At 46.2% G+C, this 22,921-nt stretch overlaps 1 protein-coding gene across 3 annotated transcripts in view; it reads right to left on the bottom strand.

The window, feature by feature from the left end:
* Positions 1 to 22,908, bottom strand: part of LOC311355781 (cadherin-7-like) — a 32,299-nt gene extending 9,391 nt beyond the window's left edge. Inside the window, exons 1-7 of one of the 3 annotated variants that reach the window (XM_084475608.1) lie at positions 22,782 to 22,908; positions 13,860 to 14,300; positions 12,212 to 12,506; positions 9,970 to 10,089; positions 7,318 to 7,485; positions 2,556 to 2,743; positions 1,130 to 1,383 (exon numbers count right to left, since the gene is read on the bottom strand). In XM_084475608.1, the coding sequence (XP_084331734.1) occupies positions 1,130 to 1,383; positions 2,556 to 2,743; positions 7,318 to 7,485; positions 9,970 to 10,089; positions 12,212 to 12,506; positions 13,860 to 14,138 (1,304 nt within the window). In that variant the 5' untranslated portion in view covers positions 14,139 to 14,300; positions 22,782 to 22,908. Of the gene's footprint in view, positions 1 to 1,129; positions 1,384 to 2,555; positions 2,744 to 7,317; positions 7,486 to 9,969; positions 10,090 to 12,211; positions 12,507 to 13,859; positions 14,301 to 15,517; positions 15,553 to 16,759; positions 17,043 to 22,781 lie in introns of those variants that run through there. The other 2 variants (XM_084475609.1, XM_084475610.1) reach the window with 2 other exon arrangements.
* Positions 22,909 to 22,921: the final 13 nt, after the last annotated feature.

Genomic DNA, 22,921 nt, shown 5'->3' with positions numbered 1-22,921 from the left:
ATATGGGTATAAAAAGAAAAAAGTATTTAACACCTCATAAATCTGAAAATGAGACGTCTAATTTCCTAGTTTGATTAGAAATACCTTCATGGTATACGTCATGTGCGGAGGAATACGTTCAATTGAGAAGAGACAGAGAGGTGTCACCATGAGTTTTCTCTGCGTTTAACAGCTCCTATATAGGGAGGTGATTATCGCACCACGTCGCCGAATGAGTGTAAACAATAAGAGAAGGGAATTTGTATATCGCCTTGGGGGCAAATAGAAAACACAAGCGTTTCGCTTACGACGCCGACACACACCGTCCCCCCGTCCCCCCCCCTTTTTCAGCGGAACCCACCGGAAGAACCCGTCGTGTCGGATTGAATTTACCCCCTCGCTCCGAGACGGATCACAGAACCGGTGGCTAACCGGGGGAGGGGGGGTCCTCTGATTGGAAGATATGAAGCACCTGCTACTCTTAAAACTCTAAGGACGACAGAGCCCCCCCCCCCCCCCCCCCCGTATCCCACGGCAACGTGCTTCCGCTGCAAATGAAGGGAAAATCTAAATTCCATATGCCCACCTCTACGCCGCTTTATTACATTTGTGCGCGGCGGTGGCGCAGTCGCCCTGCGATAATACGGCCGCCACCGCCGCGACAGATAGGAAACGCTGTGAGGTATAAAAATGGTCATGATTTATTCAGCAGGGCTCATTTCCGACTAAAGTAATACGAGATAAATATGACCATGTTCGGGGTATCCATAGAGATCAAGGGAGGCGCCGAGCCACGCGCCATTTGAAATGGAATGATTCTTTTTTTTTTTTCCTTCCCTTATTTCACTTCTTTTTCTTTTTTTACTAGCCCGGCGAAGGGAAGGCTTTGAGGAGACGCTGTCAGAGGTTGTTCATCTCCTCCCGGAACGCCACCCCGAAAACCTCCTCCCCCTCTCCGCCCAGCGCCACGCCGCCCCCCCCCCCCCCCCCCACCCCCCACATTGCCCCACCACCTCCCGGCTCCTCGCCGCGTGATTAGCATACATCGCTAAGCTAGCACGCTAGCTGGCACGTATCATTCTATTCCTGGGTGTCAGTTTGGACAGGGCGGCATGGGCTGGGGGGCTGGCGGGCTGGGGTCACACCGTACCTGACAGGATTGTTCCGGGTATCCGTGTCCCTCGCGCTCACGATGCCCACCTGGGTGCCCACCCCCGTGCTCTCCGGCACCCTCCACTCGTAGACGTCGGCGCCGAACACGGGCGGCTCGTCCACGTCCTCCACGAAGACCTTGATGGTGGCCCGGTCCCGCGCCTCGTCTGCACTCAGGAAGCGCTCGTCCACCAGCACGTTGTCCGCCTCCACCGCCATCACGAAGCGGCTCTTGGTCTCGTAGTCTAGAGGCTGGGGGGGGGGAAGGGTGGGGGGGAAGGGTGGGGGTGAGAGAAGGGGGGGAGAGGAGGAGAGGGGGGGGGAGAGGAGGAGATGGGAGGAGCGAGGGGGGCCAGGGAGTGGAGACAGGAGGGGAGAGGGGAGGAGAGAGGGGGGAGAGAAAGGTGGTAGAGAAAGGGAGGAGGAAGGGGAAAGAGATGGAGAGAGGGGAGGAGAGGGGGAGGGAGGGGAGAGAGAGATGGGGAGAAAGGGTGGAGAGAAAGGGGGAGGAAGTGGAGAGAGATGGAGAGAGGGGAGAGGAAGAAGGGGAGAGAGAGTAAGGTGGAGAGAGGGGGGAAGGGATGGAAAGAGTGGGGATGGAGCGGGAGAGAGAATGAGAGCAGGGGGAAGTAGAGTGTAGGGTAGGAAGGAAGGCAGAATAAATAGTTAAAAACAGAAAACCAAAGAGAGAGAAAAAGGAGACTAGAAAGAAGATCAAAACACAAAACAAAAAAAAGAGAGACAGAATGACTTTTATGTAACGATGAAAAAAGATATATGTGCTGAATCATATCAAGCAGCATATTATATGAATCAAAATCAATTGCATCAATGATTACGGCAGAACAACAGCTTTGAAATGCGGTATCCTGATTAAGAACTATGATTATTCTTTGTGTCGTGGAGCCGAGAGGGAATGAGTGAGGAAAATGGTTGAATCAATGTCAACGCACTGCGTGAGCCGTGCGCTAGCACTTAAATAACTCCACATTGCTGATTTGCATGATCATACTAGCAATAAGAAAACAGCATGCTAACCATTAGCATCTCGCCAAACGATTCAGTGTCTTTTATCATAAAACGTCATGAAAATTATCTAAATCGGAATCTCCTGTGCTAATTGGGAGAATTGCAGCCTAAATAGATCATAGAGACAATGTTGACCTTCAATTTTGGGGGGAAAACAATTACACTATGACACTCTGCTCAATTTAATAAATTATAACTTTTTTTTTTTTCAACAGAAAGAGCAGTTCTGGTTGGTCAACCCAAAATGCGAAGCGATAGGTCAAGCAACCACAATTTTTAGGTGAATAACTGCTCTGATTGGTCGACCTCAGCTCTTAGGTCTGTTCTGTGATTGGTTGTCAGCAAAGAGAGAAAGGAACGAAGAAAGAACGTGGTTGGACTGAACCGGGCCAGACCTTGGCCAGGAGGACCAGCCCCTCCTGGGTGTCGGGGTCCAGCTGGATGCTGAAGGTGTCGCTCTCCTCCAGGTCCTGCAGGGTGTAGTTCATCATGGCGTTGAGACCCTCATCCCCGTCGTCGGCCTTCACCCAGCCCACCGTGGTGCCCACCACCGCGTCCTCGCGCACCCCGAACGTGTACAGGTCTGGACGTAGAGGACCCAGAGAGACACTCATAGTTACCATGACTACAATAAGCAGAATTTGTTATTTAAAAAAGGGCTAAAAAAAAAAAAGTTGTACTATATTGAATAGAAAATTGAGGACTGAATAGAAAAACATCACTAGCATCACTAAAGGCACTCCAGGGCTGCTGCCTAGTGACTAGGTCAAGGGCACCGGCAGGAGTATTAACCTAACATGGATTTTTATTTGTGCAAATTGAGCAACAGTGAATTCCATGACATCTGGACAAAGACAGCACGTAGAGCGCTGTTACATAGTTACAACCTACCATCTTTTGTATCCAAATTAAGAAAATAGGACAAATTATATATTTGCTATTTGAGCGCAGGCAAGGGTAAGAGCGTCTTGTTGAAACCCTCTTTTAGTTTGACAGGGTTGCCAACTTTGGGACTTTGGCTGGAGCGAGACTCTGCAAAATGTCAGTGGGCGGCGAACGTTTTCGGTAAACATAACCCAATTTCTTTTACAAAACAGTCCTTGTTTACTTAGTATAAACTAATTGAAGGAAGGCTTATATAAAAGCCATTGGCTGTTGTTGACGTAGGACATTCAAAATGTGTTTAGATATTTTTTAATCATGCATTTAATCATGCATTGACATGGGAACACAGCTGTATACTGATACCTGCTGCCATAGATATGTATTTAACCAAGACCTCAGAATTTATTCCCAGTCTGACCCAGAAAGAAGGAATTTAACAGAAGGTAACAGTGTGTCATGGCCTTTAATTAGTTTAGTAATTTGGTTATTGGTTGATAGCCTAGACTACATTAAGACACCTTGTAATTTTGTTTTGAGGAGGGCTGTCAAACCATGAGAAAATCTTTAGGGTCTACATTGCGAGAATAGGTTACTTGGACCCCACTCATTGCCAAAAGTGACTTTATTTAGCCTAATGACTGATATGAAAAGTAACAACATGGAATTAATGTTAAGTCAGAATTAAAATACTATATCCTAATTAAAATATAGCCTATAGAAGTCAAGAGATTCATTAAACTGAGCCTATATTGACTTGTTCTTTCCGTGCTTAGCTCGAAATGCACTTGTAATATAAATAAAATATAGGCTAAGTAACACAAAACTAACAATTTCTAGTTGAATTTCAACAAGGTCCACAGTCCACACAGAGCGGCAGAGAGACAGAATACATGGAAGGAGGGAGGGAGACAGACTGGAAGAGTTTTTGGAAAGGATCATGCCATTTAAGAGAAGTTCTCTGAAAAGCTCTTTGAGGTATCTTTTTGCCATCTTTCTCTCGTGTTCAAATGTTGGGAATCACATAAAAATGCACATTTGATGTTCTTGTTCCTTTTTATACCCTGGCTGTAATTTTAGGTTAAGTGTTGAGTAAGTAAATGAAACCAAATAGCGGAGAATCTGCATTAATTGCGTTAAAAAAACAACAGTAATAAAACAAAAGTAACTTTTTTATTTTAAAATGACAGCACTAGTTTGAGGCATTTATTTGCGCTCTCAGACCTTAACCAAGACTTTATTTTCTTCTTCCCAAACGCGCGTCTTTCAATCAAAACTTTTCATGCGCAACTAAAAGAAGGGAGCGGTGACAGAGAAAGGTGCGCGGAGGACGTTGTAGATCAGCCTGCACTGCAGTCAATGCAGTAGGTCAGAATAGATGGATAGATAGATAGATCTAACAAGCATGTTTGTTTCCTGTATATTCTGTGGTCTAGTAGTGAGTGATCAACAGTGAATGGACGGAAAAAAGTTTATTATTATTATTTTTTCAAAGACGGGCTATTTGGCGTGATATCTCTTGCATGTGCGTGAGATGGATGCTGAAAGCGTGAGTGTCACGCCAGATGCGTGAGAGTTGGCAACCCTGGTTTGAGTTAGATCCTCCTCTTAAAGCACAATCCATTAAAAAGAGCGCTATAATTATATATATAAATATATATTTCTTTATAGTGTCAAGTTTTTCTTAATTACTTCAACAAGTCACAGCGAGCAGGCAGCATAAATCACTGCTCACTATAATTAAAAAATGTCAATAACATAATTTAGTGTGAAGCAGTCCTCAGATATAGGCGGGGAAACTACCTAATAAGGCGGGAAATGATTGCAAATGAAAATGTACTGTAAATGAACGTGTTGTCCATAGAGATTTAACATCTCCAGATAAATACTTACATACATAAATAAATACGTGGCTACATCTATAGATATAGCTATATCCCTTCTTATAAATAGATCTACAACTGGCGAGGCTGTATATCTCTCTATATATCGCTATATTCACACGTCGGGTTATATTAATACATGATTCCACCTCGGTGGGGGAGGGATTTTAAACGGGTCAAGGTGAGCTAGCGTTAGCCGCAGAGTGTGTAAACGGGTGGCTCGGCCTGCGAGTAAATGAATAGCGGGGCCGTCGGCGGCGGGCACGGGTCAGCGGTCGTGTGAGCGGCGATAAGCAGGGGAACATCGCGGGCGACGGGTCAATTTGCGCCCCACGGAAGATAAGTTGTGGCAACACCACATAATCCAAGCCCAGCGCTAATAGGAAGATGAGAAAATGTGATTGTGTCCCGCAGTGAGACCGCTGCTTGGACGGCTGCCACGGCGACCGGGTTTAGCGTCGGTGGGTGGGTGGGGACGGAGGGAGAGGTTGAGATGGCGGTGAAGGAGGCGTGGTGGTTAATCAGCGAGCGGCCATATGCTACCTGGAACAATGTGCTTGATTAAAAGGTGGAGGCTGTATCTAAAGTACGTCAGAGCTTGGGGCTGAGCACTGCCTCGTCTCGCTGCCCGGGATGGCGGGGGGGTCGTCTTTGTGTGGAGCGACAGACTGAGAAGCGAGGTCGCTCTCAAGGTTGGACAGGTTGAAGGGCCCGGCGATATGAGTGTGCTCAATCTGTAGCGTGAGTCAGACTGAGTCACGGACCACGTCGGGAAGAGGGGGGGGGCTAACTTCTCAAGTTAGCACAGAGTCCGAGCAGGCTACGGTCACCATTATAACCCCCCTTTAATTTAGAATGAAAGAACAGCTGGTGGGGGGAAATGACCTCAAAGAAAATTATGAAAAGAAATGAATGCAAGGGCCATTGAAGGAAATGGGTTACCGTGGCGATCAATCTTCCTAAAAGTTCTGTGGCATATTGTTGGGTTCAACTTCGGACCGCGGTGCCCACGCCGGCTGTTTTGCATGGGAATCACTGCGGTCGGAGCGTGACTACTCCGTAACCATATGTGCATCACAACACCGCCGAGAGACCGCTCATCGTTATATGAACATCGTCCTCCCCATTGTCCGCCTGCTGCCGAATTGATTCGCACCTTGGGCATTCATTTAAAGAGGTTTATCTCGGACAGAAACCCAGGTTTGTGTTTCCAAAGGTCATGACAAATGTCCTTTCAAGTGTGAAATGATTAAATTCCTCCGGTGGGCTTAAGCCCCGCACATAGACACACGCAGCGAGAGAGCAACAACACCAGGAGAAATCCTCCTCCTCGTCTTCCCATACCCTGGCTCCTCCATCATTTCTCCCCTGGTCCCATCTGCATATCCCCCCTGCTCTCTCTCTCTCCCTCTCACGTTATCTGCTGCGCTCTTTCTCTCTCCCTCTCCCTCTTTCTCTCTCTCTCTCTCTCTCTCTCTTTCTATCGCTCTCTCGCTCTCTCTCTCTCTCTCTCTCTCTCTCTCTCTCTAACTCTGTCTCCCTTTATCTCTGGTTGTCCTTCCCTATATCTCTGGCTCCCCCTGTCTCCCTCTGTGTCTCTTTATCTCTGGTCATATTGTCCCATCTTTCTCTGTATCCCTCTCCACCTCTCGTTCACCCCATATCTCTCTCCTTTCCTCCCCTCTCTCTCCCCCCTCTTACTCTGTCTCCCTCACCTTTTCCCCCCTCTCTCTCCCCCATCCCTCCACCCGCTCCCCGTCTCTCTATCGCCCTCTCTCTTCCCCCCCCTCTCTCTCTCTCTCTCGCTCTCTCTGTCTCTCTCTCTCTCTCTGTCTCTCTCTCTCTGTCTCTCTCTCTCTCTCTCACCCTGTCGTACCCTCTCTCTCTCCCCTCCTCCCCCTCTCTGTCCCTCTCCCCCTTCCCCTTGTTATGTGGTTAATGCGGGCAGAATAACAAGATTGTCACAGTAATGCAGAATGGATCTCCGCCGTCGTCCGCAGCGCTCGCCTCGCTACTATGTCTGATCAGACTGATGTGTTTGAAGTGTTCAATTAAGGACCGCCTATGTCTGTCGCTCTTTCTTGCTTGTTTGGATTGTTGTCAGGGTTACTGTCAGGGGGAATGTTGTTGTCAGCGTAAGTGCTTGGGTTTAGGATCAAGGTTCGATTGTTGTCAGGGTAACCTCTTGTGTTTGGGGTTAGGGTTTGATTGTTGTCAGGGTAACTGCTTGTGTTTGGGGTTAGGGTTTGATTGTTGTCAGGGTAACTACTAGTGTTTGGGGTTAGGGTTTGATTGTTGTCAGGGTTACTGCTTGTGTTTGGGATCAGGGTTCGATTGTCGCCATGGTTACAGTCAGGGTTTCAGGGTTCCAGTGATAATCCTGGAGACTCACGGTGCTGGAAGGTGGGCCCGTTGTCGTTGACGTCGGAGAGGAAGACGGTGACGGTGGTGGAGGCGGAGTGGGCCCCGCGCTGGCCCAGCATGTCCTTCACCTCCAGCACCACCAGGTACTGGTCCCGCGCCTCCCGGTCCATATTGGGCCAGGACGTCACGATGAGGCCTGGGAGCGGGGTATGGGGTGAGAGACGGAAGGGTTAGAGAGGGAGACTCACATACACACACACACACACAGGTACACAGAGAGAGAGGAGGACAGGGGGAGAGAGTGAGAGAGCGAGAGCGAGGAGAGAGAGCGAGCGAGAGAACAAAAGATGATGATGAGCGATAGAGCGATAGAGAGTGAGAGAGCTTCAAAGTTGAGCCTTCGCTATCTCCCTGCCAGGGATGCATCGAGAAAGAGAGAGAGAAAAGTAGAGTAGAGTACATAAAGAGAGAGAGAAGCAATATACTTAATTTATCAATATGACCAAATATGGAAATTATTATGTTGTGTCTCTTGTAAAGCGATTCAGACAGCAGTTACAAATAACGTTTGATTGATTGCTGTGATTAATACTCAGTACCCCTACCCTACCTCCATGACCCCTACCTTCATGACCCTACCCTACCTCCATGACCCCTACCTTCATGACCCTACCCTACCTCCATGACCCCTACCTTCATGACCCTACCCTACCTCCATGACCCCTACCTTCATGACCCTACCCTACCTCCATGACCCCTACCCTACCTCCATGACCCCTACCTTCATGACCCTACCCTACCTCCATGACCCCTACCCTACCTCCATGACCCCTACCTTCATGACCCTACCCTACCTCCATGACCCATACCCTACCTCCATGACCCCTACCCTACCTCCATGACCCCTACCTCCATGACCCCTACCTTCATGACCCTACCCTACCTCCATGACCCCTACCTTCATGACCCTACCCTACCTCCATGACCCCTACCTTCATGACCCTACCCTACCTCCATGACCCTACCCCGGCTGTGTAACCCTGGCTTGTGACGGTCAAGGCGCTGGAGGAGAGGGAGGAGGGCTGGTGAAGACCAGGGGAGGAGGAACAGGGCAGGTTTGTTAAGACTGCATTAGACAAAGAATTTCCACCACACACCAAACATTAAACTGATTTAACGCCTGATTTAGGGTCCTCTGGGGGCTGGCCGGAGCGATCCGCCAACAGACGAGAATTTGATACTCTGGCCTGCAGGGGATTTATAGGAAACTGGAGCGTGGGTTTATGGTTCCTGGCTAACTAATGAGAGAGTAGATCTGTAGATTATAGAGCGGAATGGATTTCTTCTAATTAACTGGTTGGCAGGTCCAGGTGACGTGATCCTTCTAAATGTGTTTTTGTTTTGTGCATTCTTCTTTGTTCTCTCTTCACACTAAACTTTTGTATACTGTACATGTCGGTCTTTTCGCTATGATCCCAACCGTTATACTGATTATGCTAAATACATCTCTGGAAACAGCCTTTCTATAACTATCTGTGTTGTTGGATATGAAACTATGAATAACAAAAGTGAGATAGAGAGATAACAGACTTGTGATTAGATTTAATACTAGATGGACTTGGCGGCAATTCCCAAAATGCTTCACAATAATACACCAACCTCTCTTTTAATACATTTGTATAGGGTTATAATGCGTTTAAAAAGGTAGGTTTCCAAAAGTTGTCCTAAGACTGGAGCTATATCTTGACCACTCAAGCTTGAAGCTCCAGCAGTATCCTGAGTCCTTATAATGGAGTCCTTATAATGGAATCCTTATAATGGCCTTGTAGAACGGGACCAGTAAGGACCAGTTGGGACGCCTGAGCTGCTTCAGGGTCATTAGAGGAGAAGTCAACTGGTGGCGATCTGACCAATCACACCCTTCAGACTTTGTAGCCACCTTCACCTTGTTTACGTGTTCACGTGTGGCAATATGAGTGGCCCGTGATATAAATGGCTGACGATGTAGTCAAAGAATCACTAAAACACGGTTCACTGTACACTGATGCATCCTCGGTTGCCAAGGCGATTTGGCTGCCGATAAAGCGTCTTGTTGAGCTTCTTAAGCAATTTGACAGTTGGATACGTGGGTACAATGGAGGTGGAGGAAAACGTCTGGGCTTTGTTCAATTTGGCTCACTTGTTCCTTCATTCCTTATTTCCTACATAGTGAACACTACAGAGCACACCGTTCAGGGAAAAAGTATTAAGAGAAATAAGGACAATAAGTACATGATGTGAAGTATATTGGTCACATTAACAAGCCCTGATGTATTAAATGTCATCCTGTGACAGCTCATTTGAATAGAGTACCTGGACGTACGGATTTGACGACATGAAAACCGTTATGCATCATGGGATATAGTAAGGAAGTGTGCAATCAGTTGTACCTTCATTTAAGTGTGCATTAAGGGTACTAGGTAGTGCACTACATAAGGATCCAGAATTGTATCCTTCCATTTCAGACAACAGCTGCTTTTACTTCTTCACCACCTACAGAGTTTGTTATGTACGATCATTCAAAAAAAAACATGTTATTTCCCATAGACAAGCAAGCCCCGAGGTGAATCTGCTTTCTGAAGCAGAAAGCCCCGAGGTGAATCTTGCCACACACTTTGTACCCCCCCGGGTGTAAGGTCACCTGTCTTGGGCTCCACAGAGAAGTAGGGCTCCCCCTGCAGGATGGAGTACAGCAGCCGGGCGTGGTTCCCCTGCTGGGGGTCGTCTGCGTCCGTGGCCGTCACCCTGGCCACCGTGGTCCCTGGAGGGTAGGGATAGATGGTGGTGGGTTGGGGTGGGGGTGGTTGGGAGGACCGGAAGATACAGGGGGGTTAGCTCAGTCCCACGTCTCACCCTCTCCCCTCAGGCCCAACAAAGTGATCTATGCCTCGCTATCCCCACTGGGCCTGTCTGGCTGGCTCTGAGATGGTGGAGGGGGGTGGGGGGGGAGGTGGGGGAGAGGGATTGTGGTGGGCAGGTGTGAGTGACAACCCCTCCACTCTTACTGTGACATCTATCTCCTCTCTCTCGCGCTTTTTCTTTCTTTCTTTCTCTTTCTTTCTTTCTCTCTCTTTCTCTCTCTCCCTCCCCCTCTCTCTCTCTGTCTCTCTCTCTCTCACTCTCTCTCTCTCTCTCCCCCTCTCTTTCTATCTCCGTCTCTTAGACTGCCCCCCACTATGTTTATGTCTCTCTATGTCTTGCTCTATCACTCCTTGAGTTGAGTTCACCCTTCCTCTTTGTCTCTGGGTGCTTCTTTTCTTGGCTGACTGTATCTCTCTTCTGCCACCTTTCTATCTGTGTGTGGGTGTGTGTGTGTGTCTCTCTCTCTCTCGCTCTCTCTTTCTCTCTCTACCCCTTCTCTATATCTATATCTCTCTCCCTGTGCCTCTATGTCACTATGTGTCTATCCGTCTCTTCCTTTCTCTCTCTCCATTTGTTTGTGTACGTGTCCCTCTATCTATGTGTGTCTCTCTGTCACTCTCTGTGTGTCCTCTCCCTCCCTCTTTGTCTCTCTATCTATGTGTGTGTCCCTCTGTTTCTATCCCTCTCTGTCTCTCTCTACCTCTCTTGTTCTCTCTCCATTTGTTTGTGTACGTGTCCCTCTATCTATGTGTGTCTCTCTGTCACTCTCTGTGTGTCCTCTCCCTCCCTCTTTGTCTCTCTATCTATGTGTTTGTCTCTCTGTTTCTATCCCTCTCTATTCACGTGTGTGTGTGTGTGTGTGTGTGTGTGTGTGTGTGTGTGTGTGTGTGTGTGTTGTGTGTGTCACTCTCTCATTGTCACACTCTGTGTCTCTTTCTCTATCCTCCTCTCTGTGTGTGTGCACGTCTCACTATCCGCCCATCTCTGTCTATGTGTGTGCTTCTCTCTCTCTCCCTTCGCCGCTCGTCCACTCTGCTAATCCTTCTGTGTGTGTGTGTGTGTGTGTGTGTGTGTGTGTGTGTGTGTCTCTCACTCTCCGTCTTGATCGTCCGTGTGGAGCACTCCGACTACCACTTAGCACTCTCTCTCTGTTTGGTCGAGCGGGCTACACTGCAGCAGCACATCTCTTTACTCTCCATTCGCTCGCTCTCCTTGGTTTCCGTCTCTCTCTCGCACATGCACACACACACACACACACAGACACACACACACACACACACACACACACACACACACACACACACACACACACACACACACACACAGAACCATTCCCCGCTCGCCCCTTTTCAAGTCAAATGCATTATGATTTATTACGAGAGGGATATTATACTCCAAAAGTAGATTACATATAAAAATGAAATGGTAATGGTTTGGTTGTGAAAGGGCAGTGGATTTAATAACATTATTTGGGCCTAATAAAATGTAAAGGCACCCAGAACTATGATAAAGAAAGCAATACCTTGAACTTCCTGCCAGATAGACACACCAGCCCTTCCAGTAGACGTTGTTCACGTTTTATGGTTCAGCAGTTGAAGATAATTTGAGTTATTTTCTCTTAAAATGGTCCTTGCAATGTAACAGAGCCAAACCTTGGATTTTACAACTTATTTATTTTAGCATTTCAGCTAAATCTACATTCAAGATTTAAACTATTAGTAAGATGACAACCACGTCTTTGAATCCTGTGAATTGAATTGTAACTTCATATTTTCTAAATATAAAAATACATTATTGTTAGTAAAACCAAAAGGCTTTACGTTATACACTCCATACACTTTATTTCTTGAGATAAAATAAAACTTTAATAATCCCAGATTAGACTTCACTGTTGTGGTCTTTCCAACGCCAAGTACTTGCTAACTTGCAGCACATAAAGCTTGATTGATAGTAATGGCGTACAGAGTCCGTACCCCCTAACCCTCCCTCGAGGACCCCTGACCCGGGGCGAGCACCCCTACCTGTGGGGCTCATCTCGGGGATGCTGCAGATGTAGGGCTCCTCCTGGAACAGAGGGGGGTTGTCGTTGATGTCCTGGACCTGGATGATGAACTCGGACTGGGGCTCCACCGGCTCCTGGGTGCCCCGGTCGATGGCCTGCGCCTGGAGCACGTAGAAGGCCTTCTCCTCACGGTCCAGCTTGCGGCGCGTGCGGATCTCGCCAGAGTACTCGTCGATGTCGAAGGCGTCGCCGGCGCCCTCGCCCGACAGGATGTAGCGGATGCTGAACCCCCAGCGGCTGTAGTCCGACTCCAGCTGGTGGGGAGACGGAGCACCGGGCCAGACGTGATGTTTGGTTTGTTGTTGTTATTATTATGTTATATATTCCACTATGATAATATAAGGTGTGTGCCAATGGCAGTAAATGCTTGAATTTCAACAATTAAAAATGAATTGAATTTCAAAAAATAACAAGCAGGCCTAAATCTCAATTTTGAATACATAGACCAATGAGAATAAACTGATCATGATTAATACTTTGAATGGTAACACACTACTACTAATAGTACAACTTCGGCATTTTGTTTAAAATATATTATACCTGGGGGGTATTCCATCAACCAAGCTAAACGCAAAGCCAGGCTTATTTTGTAGTACAAACAGCGTATATTTTCACTAAGGGTCTAAGATTAAATAATGCAAATGAAATAATTAAATGAATTGCTATTTATTATTACTGTGGCTATTTTTTCAACACATTTTCACACAAATCTATGTATTATCGTGTCATCAGTAATCAGCGGCTGGGTGAATGGTCTAGCACTTGCCCTGTGATATGCGCAACCCGAGTTCGCGTCCAGACTAATGCGTAATATTCTTGGCGTTGGCTTCATTTTGTAATTCCCTTTATTAATTTTATTAATTCCCTAATTAAGAATATTCAAATAAATGGCATGAACAGTTACTTGATTTCTCTAGTAAACCTTCCTATATTACTATTACTTCCGTGGGGATAGAACCCCGGACGACCGAGTGCAGGTCCGACACGTTAACTCAAGACTATCTCCCTACTGTTAAATCAATGGTCAATATTAAATTAAAATATGTTACGCTTAATACTACTTATGCATTCAACAGATCGCCGATTTTTGTGCCAGGCAGCCTCCCTGTTTCTATTAATGGTTACGGTGTTCCCTTTTTGAGTTATTATATGCGTGTACTCCTCATAGACCTCCACAAGCAGCTTCTGTTCGCCGCTGGAAAAGATCCCGCTCGGTCCTTTTCGGACATTTGATCCATGATTCGACATTCACGGTTCTGGGCTGGTTACATATCTCGTGAACGCGCGTAATCCAGGATAACGTGAGCCTGGTTTGAACTAACCTGAGCAATGCGCGGCTGAACTGCGTTGATGGAACGGCTTTAGCCTCAAGTGGAAGTTGGCGCTAGTTCTAACCGGGCTTAATCAACTAATCGCCGCTTTCGTTAGTGACTTTGATGGAATACCCCCCTGGTATGTAAGAAACAATAACAATACATTTATTGGAAGAAGAAGACGACTTTGCCATGTTGTGACTGCTCCTACGTACAGAGCTTCCATGCCCTTATACGGCACGTATGATCTTAACACCTCAAACACCCTCAGACGGAGCAGCCGGCACGCCGTACCTTGCCGATGACGCGCGGTGTGGGGTCCTCCTCCGGGACCACCAGCTGGCTCCACACCCACCCTCGCCTCACACGCCGGAGAGACTGCCTCTGCTGCCCTGGGTCCCGGGTAACACCGGTGCTGGACACGGACACGGCCAGCAGGGCCAGCAGGGCCACCAGAACACCGGGGGCGGGGATGCGTCGAGGGCCCCGGGCCCCTGGCTTTGGAGACTGTGTTGCCGGCGGTGGCGGGGGTGGCGGGGGCGGCGGTGGTGGCGTTCCACCCCCAGCCTCCATGGTACAGACCGGGAAAGAGAGGGCTGGCGGGGGGGAAGCTGTCAGAGGGGGCGCTCCGGGTCCATGCTTCTTATTCAACAGCTGGGGGGGGTCATGACCGAGGCTTCAACTGCAGAACCAGCTGCTGTCTCACTGGAGCGGAGACCCGGGGTGCTCACCTCTCTGTGGAACGGTATGGGTCGGCTCTGTTGTTATGGCGGATAATATCTTATAATAGATGTTCCGTTCTAATAAAAGAACGGAACATTCCAAATCAAATTTTCAGAATCTTTTATATTTTGTCGTAAAACCATTCAGAATTATATTTTCAGTGGTTAATAAATCATAAAAAATTAAAATAAAAGAACATTCTGTGATATTTATAGGATTATAGTTTTATTAAAGAAATAATTTTTTTCCATATTTTATTTTTTTACTTTTTTTAATTTTGAGTAGAACGACCTTGATTTTCAGAGAATGACATTTTCTATCAGGTATATTCTGAAATGAATGCTCAAAGAATGTTGATGGTTAGATGAAGCCTGCGTACACATGTTGAATGGTAATAGTAATAGTCTTTTAAAAGTACATTATATATATATCTTTCATCCTATTTGCTATTTTGAACTACTTGTACCAATACCATATCGTTGTCTAGGACTTGCACTATCGTTGTCTAGGACTTGCATACAATTTTATCTGATCTAATAATCTGTTTTTAATGTTTAAAAAGACATCACCACAGATATCATTACAGAAAATCTGATTTACTCTTGGATAGGTTAATTGATTAAAAAGAAAGTGTAGCCTACGGATTTTCCTACTTGTTTAACAAATCTATCATAATGCAATCTTCCTCTCTGTCCCAAAAGAGTCTTACAACTGCTCGGGAAAAAACCCATGACTATAAAACCCCAACACTCTCGTGTACCCAGCGATTAAGCACCTAGTGGTCCTTTCAACCGTGAGAGACAGTGAGAGGGAGAGAGCTTCATGAGGAAAATGTCCAGCAGTCTTCTCTGTTGGACTCCTTCAGAGAATGGGGAGGGTGAAAACAAGCTTTCCCTCCTATTTTTTCAGATCGTCTAAAAATTCTTCCTGGGAGGCTGAAAATAACCCGGCGTCACTGCGTGATAAGGCTGCTCATTGTGTTGCGTTTCCATGGCTGGCTAGCATCATTCCTGACACTCCAAGCTCGCTCACTCTCTCTCCGGCTGGCTAATAAGCATCGCTAATTAGATCTACGTCTTCAGAGAATTGGAAAACAGAGGAGGGGGAAAAAAAGAAACTATTTTGAATCAATGCAGCAATTATACTGCACCCCAAGACGAGGATTTAAAGACTGTTTGGAGTTTAGAAAGTCAACACAATAGCTCCTGTGTGACTGATATAGTACCCACCGATTCATAGTAAAGTAGTACCACTGGGACTACTGATGCGCCGGTGATGCGTTCCGTGACACCCACCTTAGAAACCTGAATACTTTACAGTTGGAAAGATTAAACTAAACAAACTAATTGGATGCCAATGGCCGTCAACTCATGGATGTAAGGGTACTGCTTGACCTTCTGTTTATCAGCGGTTAGTATGAATTCATTATTTAGTTCCCAGGATCGATAAAGCAGAGAGCAGCGCTTCTCCTGTCCTTCCATGGCAACCGTGGCGATTCAGAGTCAGCCCTGTGCAAACAACGGCGTCATCGGCATAGAAACCAAAAATCACACCTCTGTCTCGGCCGCCAACTGTGACTTAGCAACCGCCAGCTGTGTTTACGAGACTAATAACTACTTTGAGTCTTTGTTTTTAATTAGAAGCTCAACTCTTACTTCCCAAAAAGCAGCCCTGTGTTGCAGTATTGCGCTGGTCTGTGGAGGCTGGCTTTAACATCTGTTTCTTGGCAAAGATGGCATACGTCGTTTTATACTCTTAACATAGTACAAGGAGTGGAGTGGTGGCCACAGACACTTCAGCTGAACGGTGGATAGTGAGCTCATTGAAACGTTGAAGAAAGTAGCCTATGTTATTCATTAAAACCAGTCAGAATCTTTTGGTGCAGAGAGAGGATACGCAGAATCTGAAACATGGAGGGAATCCACTGGGATAATTCCAACTAATGAAACAAACTAGTAGGTGATTACAGGCGAAAAGGGGTTGTTTTTAGACATGGGAGATGCAGAATTCAATCCTATGGTAAGGGTTAAAAACGTGAGGTTGTCAACACTTATGTCAACACTAATAAATTGGTTCATACAAATACAAATGTCAGCTCTCATTTTTTAAATCTAAACTGGTTCTGAACTGGTGGACTGTGGATGTGCAAGTGTGTGTGTGTGTGTGTGTGTGTGTGTGTGTGTGTGTGTGTGTGTGTATATGTATGTGTACATGTGTGCATGTGTGCGTGTGCGTGTGCATGTGCATGTGTGTGTGTGTGTGTGTGTGGCGCGTGCATCCTCTCCCCTCGTATCCGCCAGCGCCTTGGAGTGACATTCTAATCAGTGACCAGCGAATCGTTGTTGAGTTGTTACATCCGTCATTCTCGGGCGTCTGCCAAGCGGGCGCCTAAAGACTGCCGCAAACGGCGAGCGTCGCGCACTTTGACAACGCCACTTATAACCGCAGCCCTCCTCCTGCCAAACGTTTACCGTCTCCAGCGATGGAGGGTCGGGAACTGGCCGCGGTTGGGGTCCTGCAGCAGCTTGGACGGCATCCAGTCTGATCAGGACAGTGTGACCGGGACAATCTGTGAGTTATAGTCCGCTCCGAGTGGGAATGAATCAACACAACAACCGACGGGGGGGCCGTCGCGGTACCGATCCGTTACCAACGACTCATCAATGAGTGATAAACCTAAGGACCAATGGGGCACCAACATAGTACCAAGGCCTGGCCAAAGTAGTACCAATGTAGTATTAGCCGGAGGGAGAGTGTGACAGAATATACAACGGTGTGATTGATGACACAGGACAATGCATGGCGTCTTCCTTCTTGTTTTCAGTGTTAAACGGGTAAAATCATGTTGTTTAAAGTTGTAAGATATTGTTTACCGTATATTTTATTCCATTGCGAGACCTGACCAGTCTTGGTCAAGCGAATGTCAAAGAGACTAATCGTGTTCAATAAAGGTTGGATACACACCAATAGACCAAGGAGTGATTCTATCCTTGTATCAACAGTCTTACCGACAGTGTTGGGGGTAACGAGTTACAAGGTAACGGATTACAGTAACAATATTAGCTGATCTGTTAATTATTAACTGATCTGTTTAAGTGGTGTGTGCATGCGTGCTGCCTGTGTGTGTGCTGCTTGCCTCGGCACGTTGCCATAGCGATCGATTTGAGTGACGTAGCTGCATGTGTGAAGGAGAGAGGGAAATGGAGATAGAGACGGAGACAGGGGGTTTCGTCAGTGACAATAGTCTCACTACTTCCAGTAAATAGATCGAAAGGACAAAAATATTCGAGTGAAATGCACTCTATGCCCAGGTGACAGGAGTCTTTTAACTGTCGCAACCCAGATTAAGAAAAATACGACATAAAGTACCCGCGACGCGCAAGCCAACATCTGACAGGAAAACATTTGCCCATTACCTGGACAAATGTTATTCCGACATGGAATGGAAGCTCAAAATAACTTTTGAGTACCTGGATCACGTGTCCACCACCACGGATATTTGGTCCGCCAACAACAAAACTTACTTAGGAATAACGGTGCACTGGATAGACAGCATTAGTTTTCAACGTGAGAAGGCTGCTCTTGCCTGCAAGAGGGTGAGAGGAAGACACACTTACGATGTCATAGCTTGCGAAATAGATCAGGTTTATTCAGCCTTTAGACTATCATATAAAGTAACAGCATGTGTCACCGCCGCTTAAGTGCATTTCTGTTTTAATTGTATGGGATAAAGTGACCTTTATTTTTATATTTATCATTGACCACTTAATTTTTTGTTTGCCATTAATCTAATAACAAGCTGGTTTTGTTCTCAGGAGAAGATTTTTGTTCTCATGATTCCAAAAGCCTGTGTTTTGAAACTTGTGTGTTGCTACTGATTGACCTCACCATAGCCTCCTTTCAGAGCTGCTAACTCTCACTCTCACACGCACACATCCACTTTCTCACGGCAAAAAAAAAGAAAAAAGCATGCGTCCGTCCACCCCCCCGTCAACAATCCCGATCGCCCCCCACCCCCCCACAGTCAACATTTACACCCGCGGACCCTGCTATAAGGTATGCATTACAAGATTCTACAGAATCTCACACCAGCGAAAACCCAAAAGTTGGCAGCCCTGTCCTTTATCCTGTTGTTTGTGGATTTTACAGTGAGGCATATTTCTTTGTGCAGACAGGGATATTGTTCTTTTATATGGTGTTATGTGCCATTTTGTATACATTTATACAATAAACACTAAGACAGACTACTGATCATAGGGCTATGATGTTTGTCCATGTATCTACACAGTAAATTAAGAAACGGGAAAGTAAAGTAATAAGTAGTGAAGTTACTTTTCAAATTGCTTTTACAATTTACAGAAGTAACTAGTAATAAGTAACAAATTACTTTTTTTGAGTAACTACTCCAACACCGCTTACCGATAAGACCGTTGAGCTACCGACACACTGTGTGAAATCACGACCAGTCTCCAGCCTTAAAAATCCCAGAAGGACGCGACAAGACAGCCCCCATAAGGTGACATTTGTGTCTTCATAGTAACCATCTGTCCGGTGAAATCAATCAATTCATGACCGCAGTGACGGTGGGTTTATGCCGCAGTTAAAGGTAAATATGGCCCAGCTGCTGCCGCTGATGAGACGCAGGTGTGTGAGACCAGCAAGGCGGTCACCTTCGTCTTCTGGAACCTTCTACCAGGTTCAGGTAGACGAGGAGAGAGAGGGAGCGAGAGAGCAGGGGAAGGTGAAGGAGACAGAGAAAGGAGAGAGAGTGGGAGAAAGGAAGTGGGAGACAGAGAAAAGAGTGAGAGAGAGGAGACAGGGAGAGGGAGAGACAGAAAAGGGAGAGAGTGAGACAGAGCGAGGACGAAGGGAGTGGGAAAGAGAGAGATAAGAGTGAGAGGGAGGAGAAAGGATGTGGGAGTCACAGATTAAGAGATGAGAAAGGAAGTGGGAGAGACATAAAAGAGAGAGAGAGGGGAGAGAGTGAGAGACAGTTCAGTCATTTATCATCTCTACCAGGCTTTCCACAGATGCCCGAAACCTCAGGTAGCCTGTGTACACTCTAGCTCACTAACTTCACCTTCAGCACCTCCCTCTCTACCCTCTTCATCCTCTCCTTCGCCCATGTTGCAGTTAATGGGGATAGTTAGGGGGGGTGGGGGGCACAAAAATCAGTACGTTTACATGCACAGCTTAATTTGATTAAAGCCATAGCTCGACTATGCTCCTCAATTGGACAACTGCAATTGTCCGCGTATACATGGCGGTGAGTAAATCAATTCATTGGCCGAAGCGTGTCATGCCCCGGTACGATAGGTGGCGCTGTGCCCATTTCAACTAGTGGTAATAGAGCCACCGGTTTACCTCTTTACATCACTGGCAACAACATACTCAGGCAGCATTCGAGAAAGATGTTTTCAGTAGACAGCTGTCAGTTCACTTCGGGTCCATATCATTTTTCCGACGCTCCATTGTTCCGACCTCTCGGTCGTATGCCGACTCCAGCCGGAGGAGCTGGCTCTGCCGGCAGAGGAGTCCGCATACGAGGTCGGAACAATGGAGCGTCGGACAAATTATATGGACCCGAAGTGAACTGACAGCTGTCTGCTGAAACATCGCTTTCTCCTCCATGTCGCGTTTCAATCTGGACTTCAGAGAGTCAAAGCCAAAGTTAATTTCCCCTAATTCCTTTTCCCCATGGGTGAGATAAACCAAACTAGGAGTCTTTACTTGTTGTCGAAGTACCAGAGAGTCTGAGAACCCGACGCAGTCTGTAAGATTCATAATATCAGAGAATACCCCCATCAGTTCGGCCGCGGCGCAATGAATGAATAAAGTTCGTAGTTATTACTTTACAACCTCGTTGATGAGCAACATTTAGAAAAACATGTACTTTTAATTCAGCCTTAGGTGAAATCATAGCGTAGTGTGTAGTGACTGCATGTTGATGATGATACACTCCTTATAGGGGGTAACTACATTAGCACAACACCGGCTTCCTCCATTTTCTGCGCCAGCTTTTTAAATAAATCGCCGACCTGAAGTGAGTTGACAGCTGTCTACTGAAAACATCTTTCTCCCGCCGGAGCAGCCCCTCCACCGCCCGTCCGTATACGGCATTCCCCGCCGCGGCGCAATGAACGAATAAAGAACGTAAACACGTTGGGAGAAAAAAACATTTATTTTGACAGGATTTTGACATGTGCCCGAAGGTACTACTTTACAACCTTGTTGATGACCCACATTTAGAAAAACATGTACTTTTAATTCAGCCTTGGGGGAAATGGAAGCGTAGTGTCTGTGTGCTTCCACCTTTAATAAATGCATGCCATGCGCACTCCCGCGGCCAGGACACAATTCTTATAGGGGGTAACTACATTCACCGGCTTCCTCCATCTTCTGCGCCACCTTTTTAAATAAATCGCAGTTTCTCGTTATCCCTTATCCGACGGCGACAACAACAACACGACTATCGTCTCCTTCTACTTCTGGCTCACGGCCCCGGGAAAAGATCTCGAGCATGCGCAGAACGAAATTCAACGCATAATCCAATTCGACGCCGTACATGCACACTTAGCTCGACTATGAATCGCATTATCTAGGGGTCTTAATTCGACTATGAGTAACCCAATTCGATTCGAGTATAGCTTGACTAAGGTGTATACATGCATTTTAGTAATCCAATCATAGTTGGACTAAGCTAATAAGTCGACTTTCTTGAATGTCATGTAAACGCACCAACGCGAGTGTAAGCATCCACCCAGTGCTACCGCTATGGCATAAAGATGAATGCATGCATTTTCCTTTTACTTGTCTTTGTTACTCGGTGCCTCTCCTAGGCCGCCCCTTCTAAATGAGTCTAGACACGCCACTTGGTCTGTTAAACATCACCCTCAGCCACAACCCAGCCACCATTTTCTCTTGTTAGCCAGGGCCTTTGTACAACAGCTATGACACCCACCGTTGACACCCACTCAATTTGAGCTCTCATCGAGCATCGAGGTGCAGAGTGCTAAGCTACTTAAGAAACACTGTTGCTAAAATGTAGCAGTTAGCCTAGCAGTCATGGTAATAGTGGAGTAGCCCTTTGGTTTCGGCATATTTTAGTATTTGAGTGCTAACTAATGGAAACTTCACCGCAAGCATGACCACAGCCGCTTTCTAAATCTAAACAAGAGCAGCATAAAATCTACCGTCTCCACTATGAGTATGTGAAAAATCAATGCAGTCATTTGTAATATAGTAGCCAAACAAGCTTGTTTGTCAAGATGGCAGAGGTCAGACTTACAGGTTTGTTTTCGATGCTCAAAATTGTTTTATTGGAGTAAGGATAAAATATGCTGTTTGAAATTAAATATATATGAATGTGTGTTTGGTTTTTGTAAAATGTATTCAGTAAGAATTCTGTCTAGTAAAAAGCAACATACATTCATATCTATTTTATTGTTGCATCTCAATTTCATTGATTTCATTCAATTTCAATGTTTTTTTGTATGGACAAAATATAGATTGTTCGTTCCCAATGTCTTAAATCCCTGCTGAATACCTTACAGCCTAGTGCACTGTACCTGCCACAGAACTACACCATTTGTTTTCATGGCTTCATGACTAAATGGGAACAGAAGTTTTGTTCTGTGCTGAAAGCTCGACCAAGGCTGTCATCATTCATTGTCAATAACTGTAGGGTTAGAAGATTACTCTCCCTGCTTTAGCACTAACCTTGGAAGACTCAGCCAGACTGAAAAACTTGCATGTTTTCTTTTTCCTTTTGAAGAAAAGCTACCAATGTTTGTGGAGACCAGAAGTCAGGGATAAAACATGACGCTGTGTTGCCACTGAATGACAAATAATTCCCAAGAATTCCTCCTCCTCTCCCGAAAGGGCTTCAATAAAACGGTTTGCATTGAAAACTGGAGCTTTAGTGGTCACAACTAAAATCCTGAGAGGTCAGTCAGTCAACCTGGGAAAAATATATATATTAAGTCCATGGAAACATTAAGAAACAGACATTAAGAAAGTCAATGAGGGGGCCTTGGTTTGTTGCTTGCTCCGAGCTCCGAGCTTCTCGGAAGAACACTACACTGAGTTGTGTGTGTGTATGTGTGCGTGTGTGTGTGTACTTTAAATGTGGCTATATCCCCCTCAGGGATTGTTTACTCAACAATAGTGATTAACGAGAGGCTTCTCTCAGGGTTCAACAGGTTAGAGCGCCAGAGAAACACCGCAAAACCGCCTCCATTATTAAAGCAAAGTAAAACGCTCAGTAAACCTTCAGCATCGCTCACACAACAAAATAACAAACCCATGAAACAAAATGAAAAAAAGGTACATTTAAGGACGATAAAAAAAAATCCATCGTTATTCAGGATGCGCGATTGCTCCACTGGTTTACCTCCGGCCTTTGAACAAGCGTTATTAAGCCGAGAACAAATTAACAATTTAAATTGAAGGACGCACTGCTTTCGTAGGAGAAGCAGGCGTCCCCGAACCCACCTGAACACACGGCGCTGGTGTCTGCCAAGCTCGTCGTCACCCCTTCGCTGCCAAGCGGCCTCATCACCAGGAACGAGCAAAAACACAATCTGTTAAAGTCTGTTTCTCAAATCGCTAGACGCCCTTGAAACCATTGAGAG

Source organism: Micromesistius poutassou (genome assembly GCF_964030765.1).
Source record: "Micromesistius poutassou genome assembly, chromosome: 11".
NCBI classification, from domain to species: Eukaryota; Metazoa; Chordata; class Actinopteri; order Gadiformes; family Gadidae; genus Micromesistius; species Micromesistius poutassou.
The sequence above is the reverse complement of the archived record's forward strand: the minus strand, read 5'-3'. Positions and strand labels throughout refer to the sequence as shown.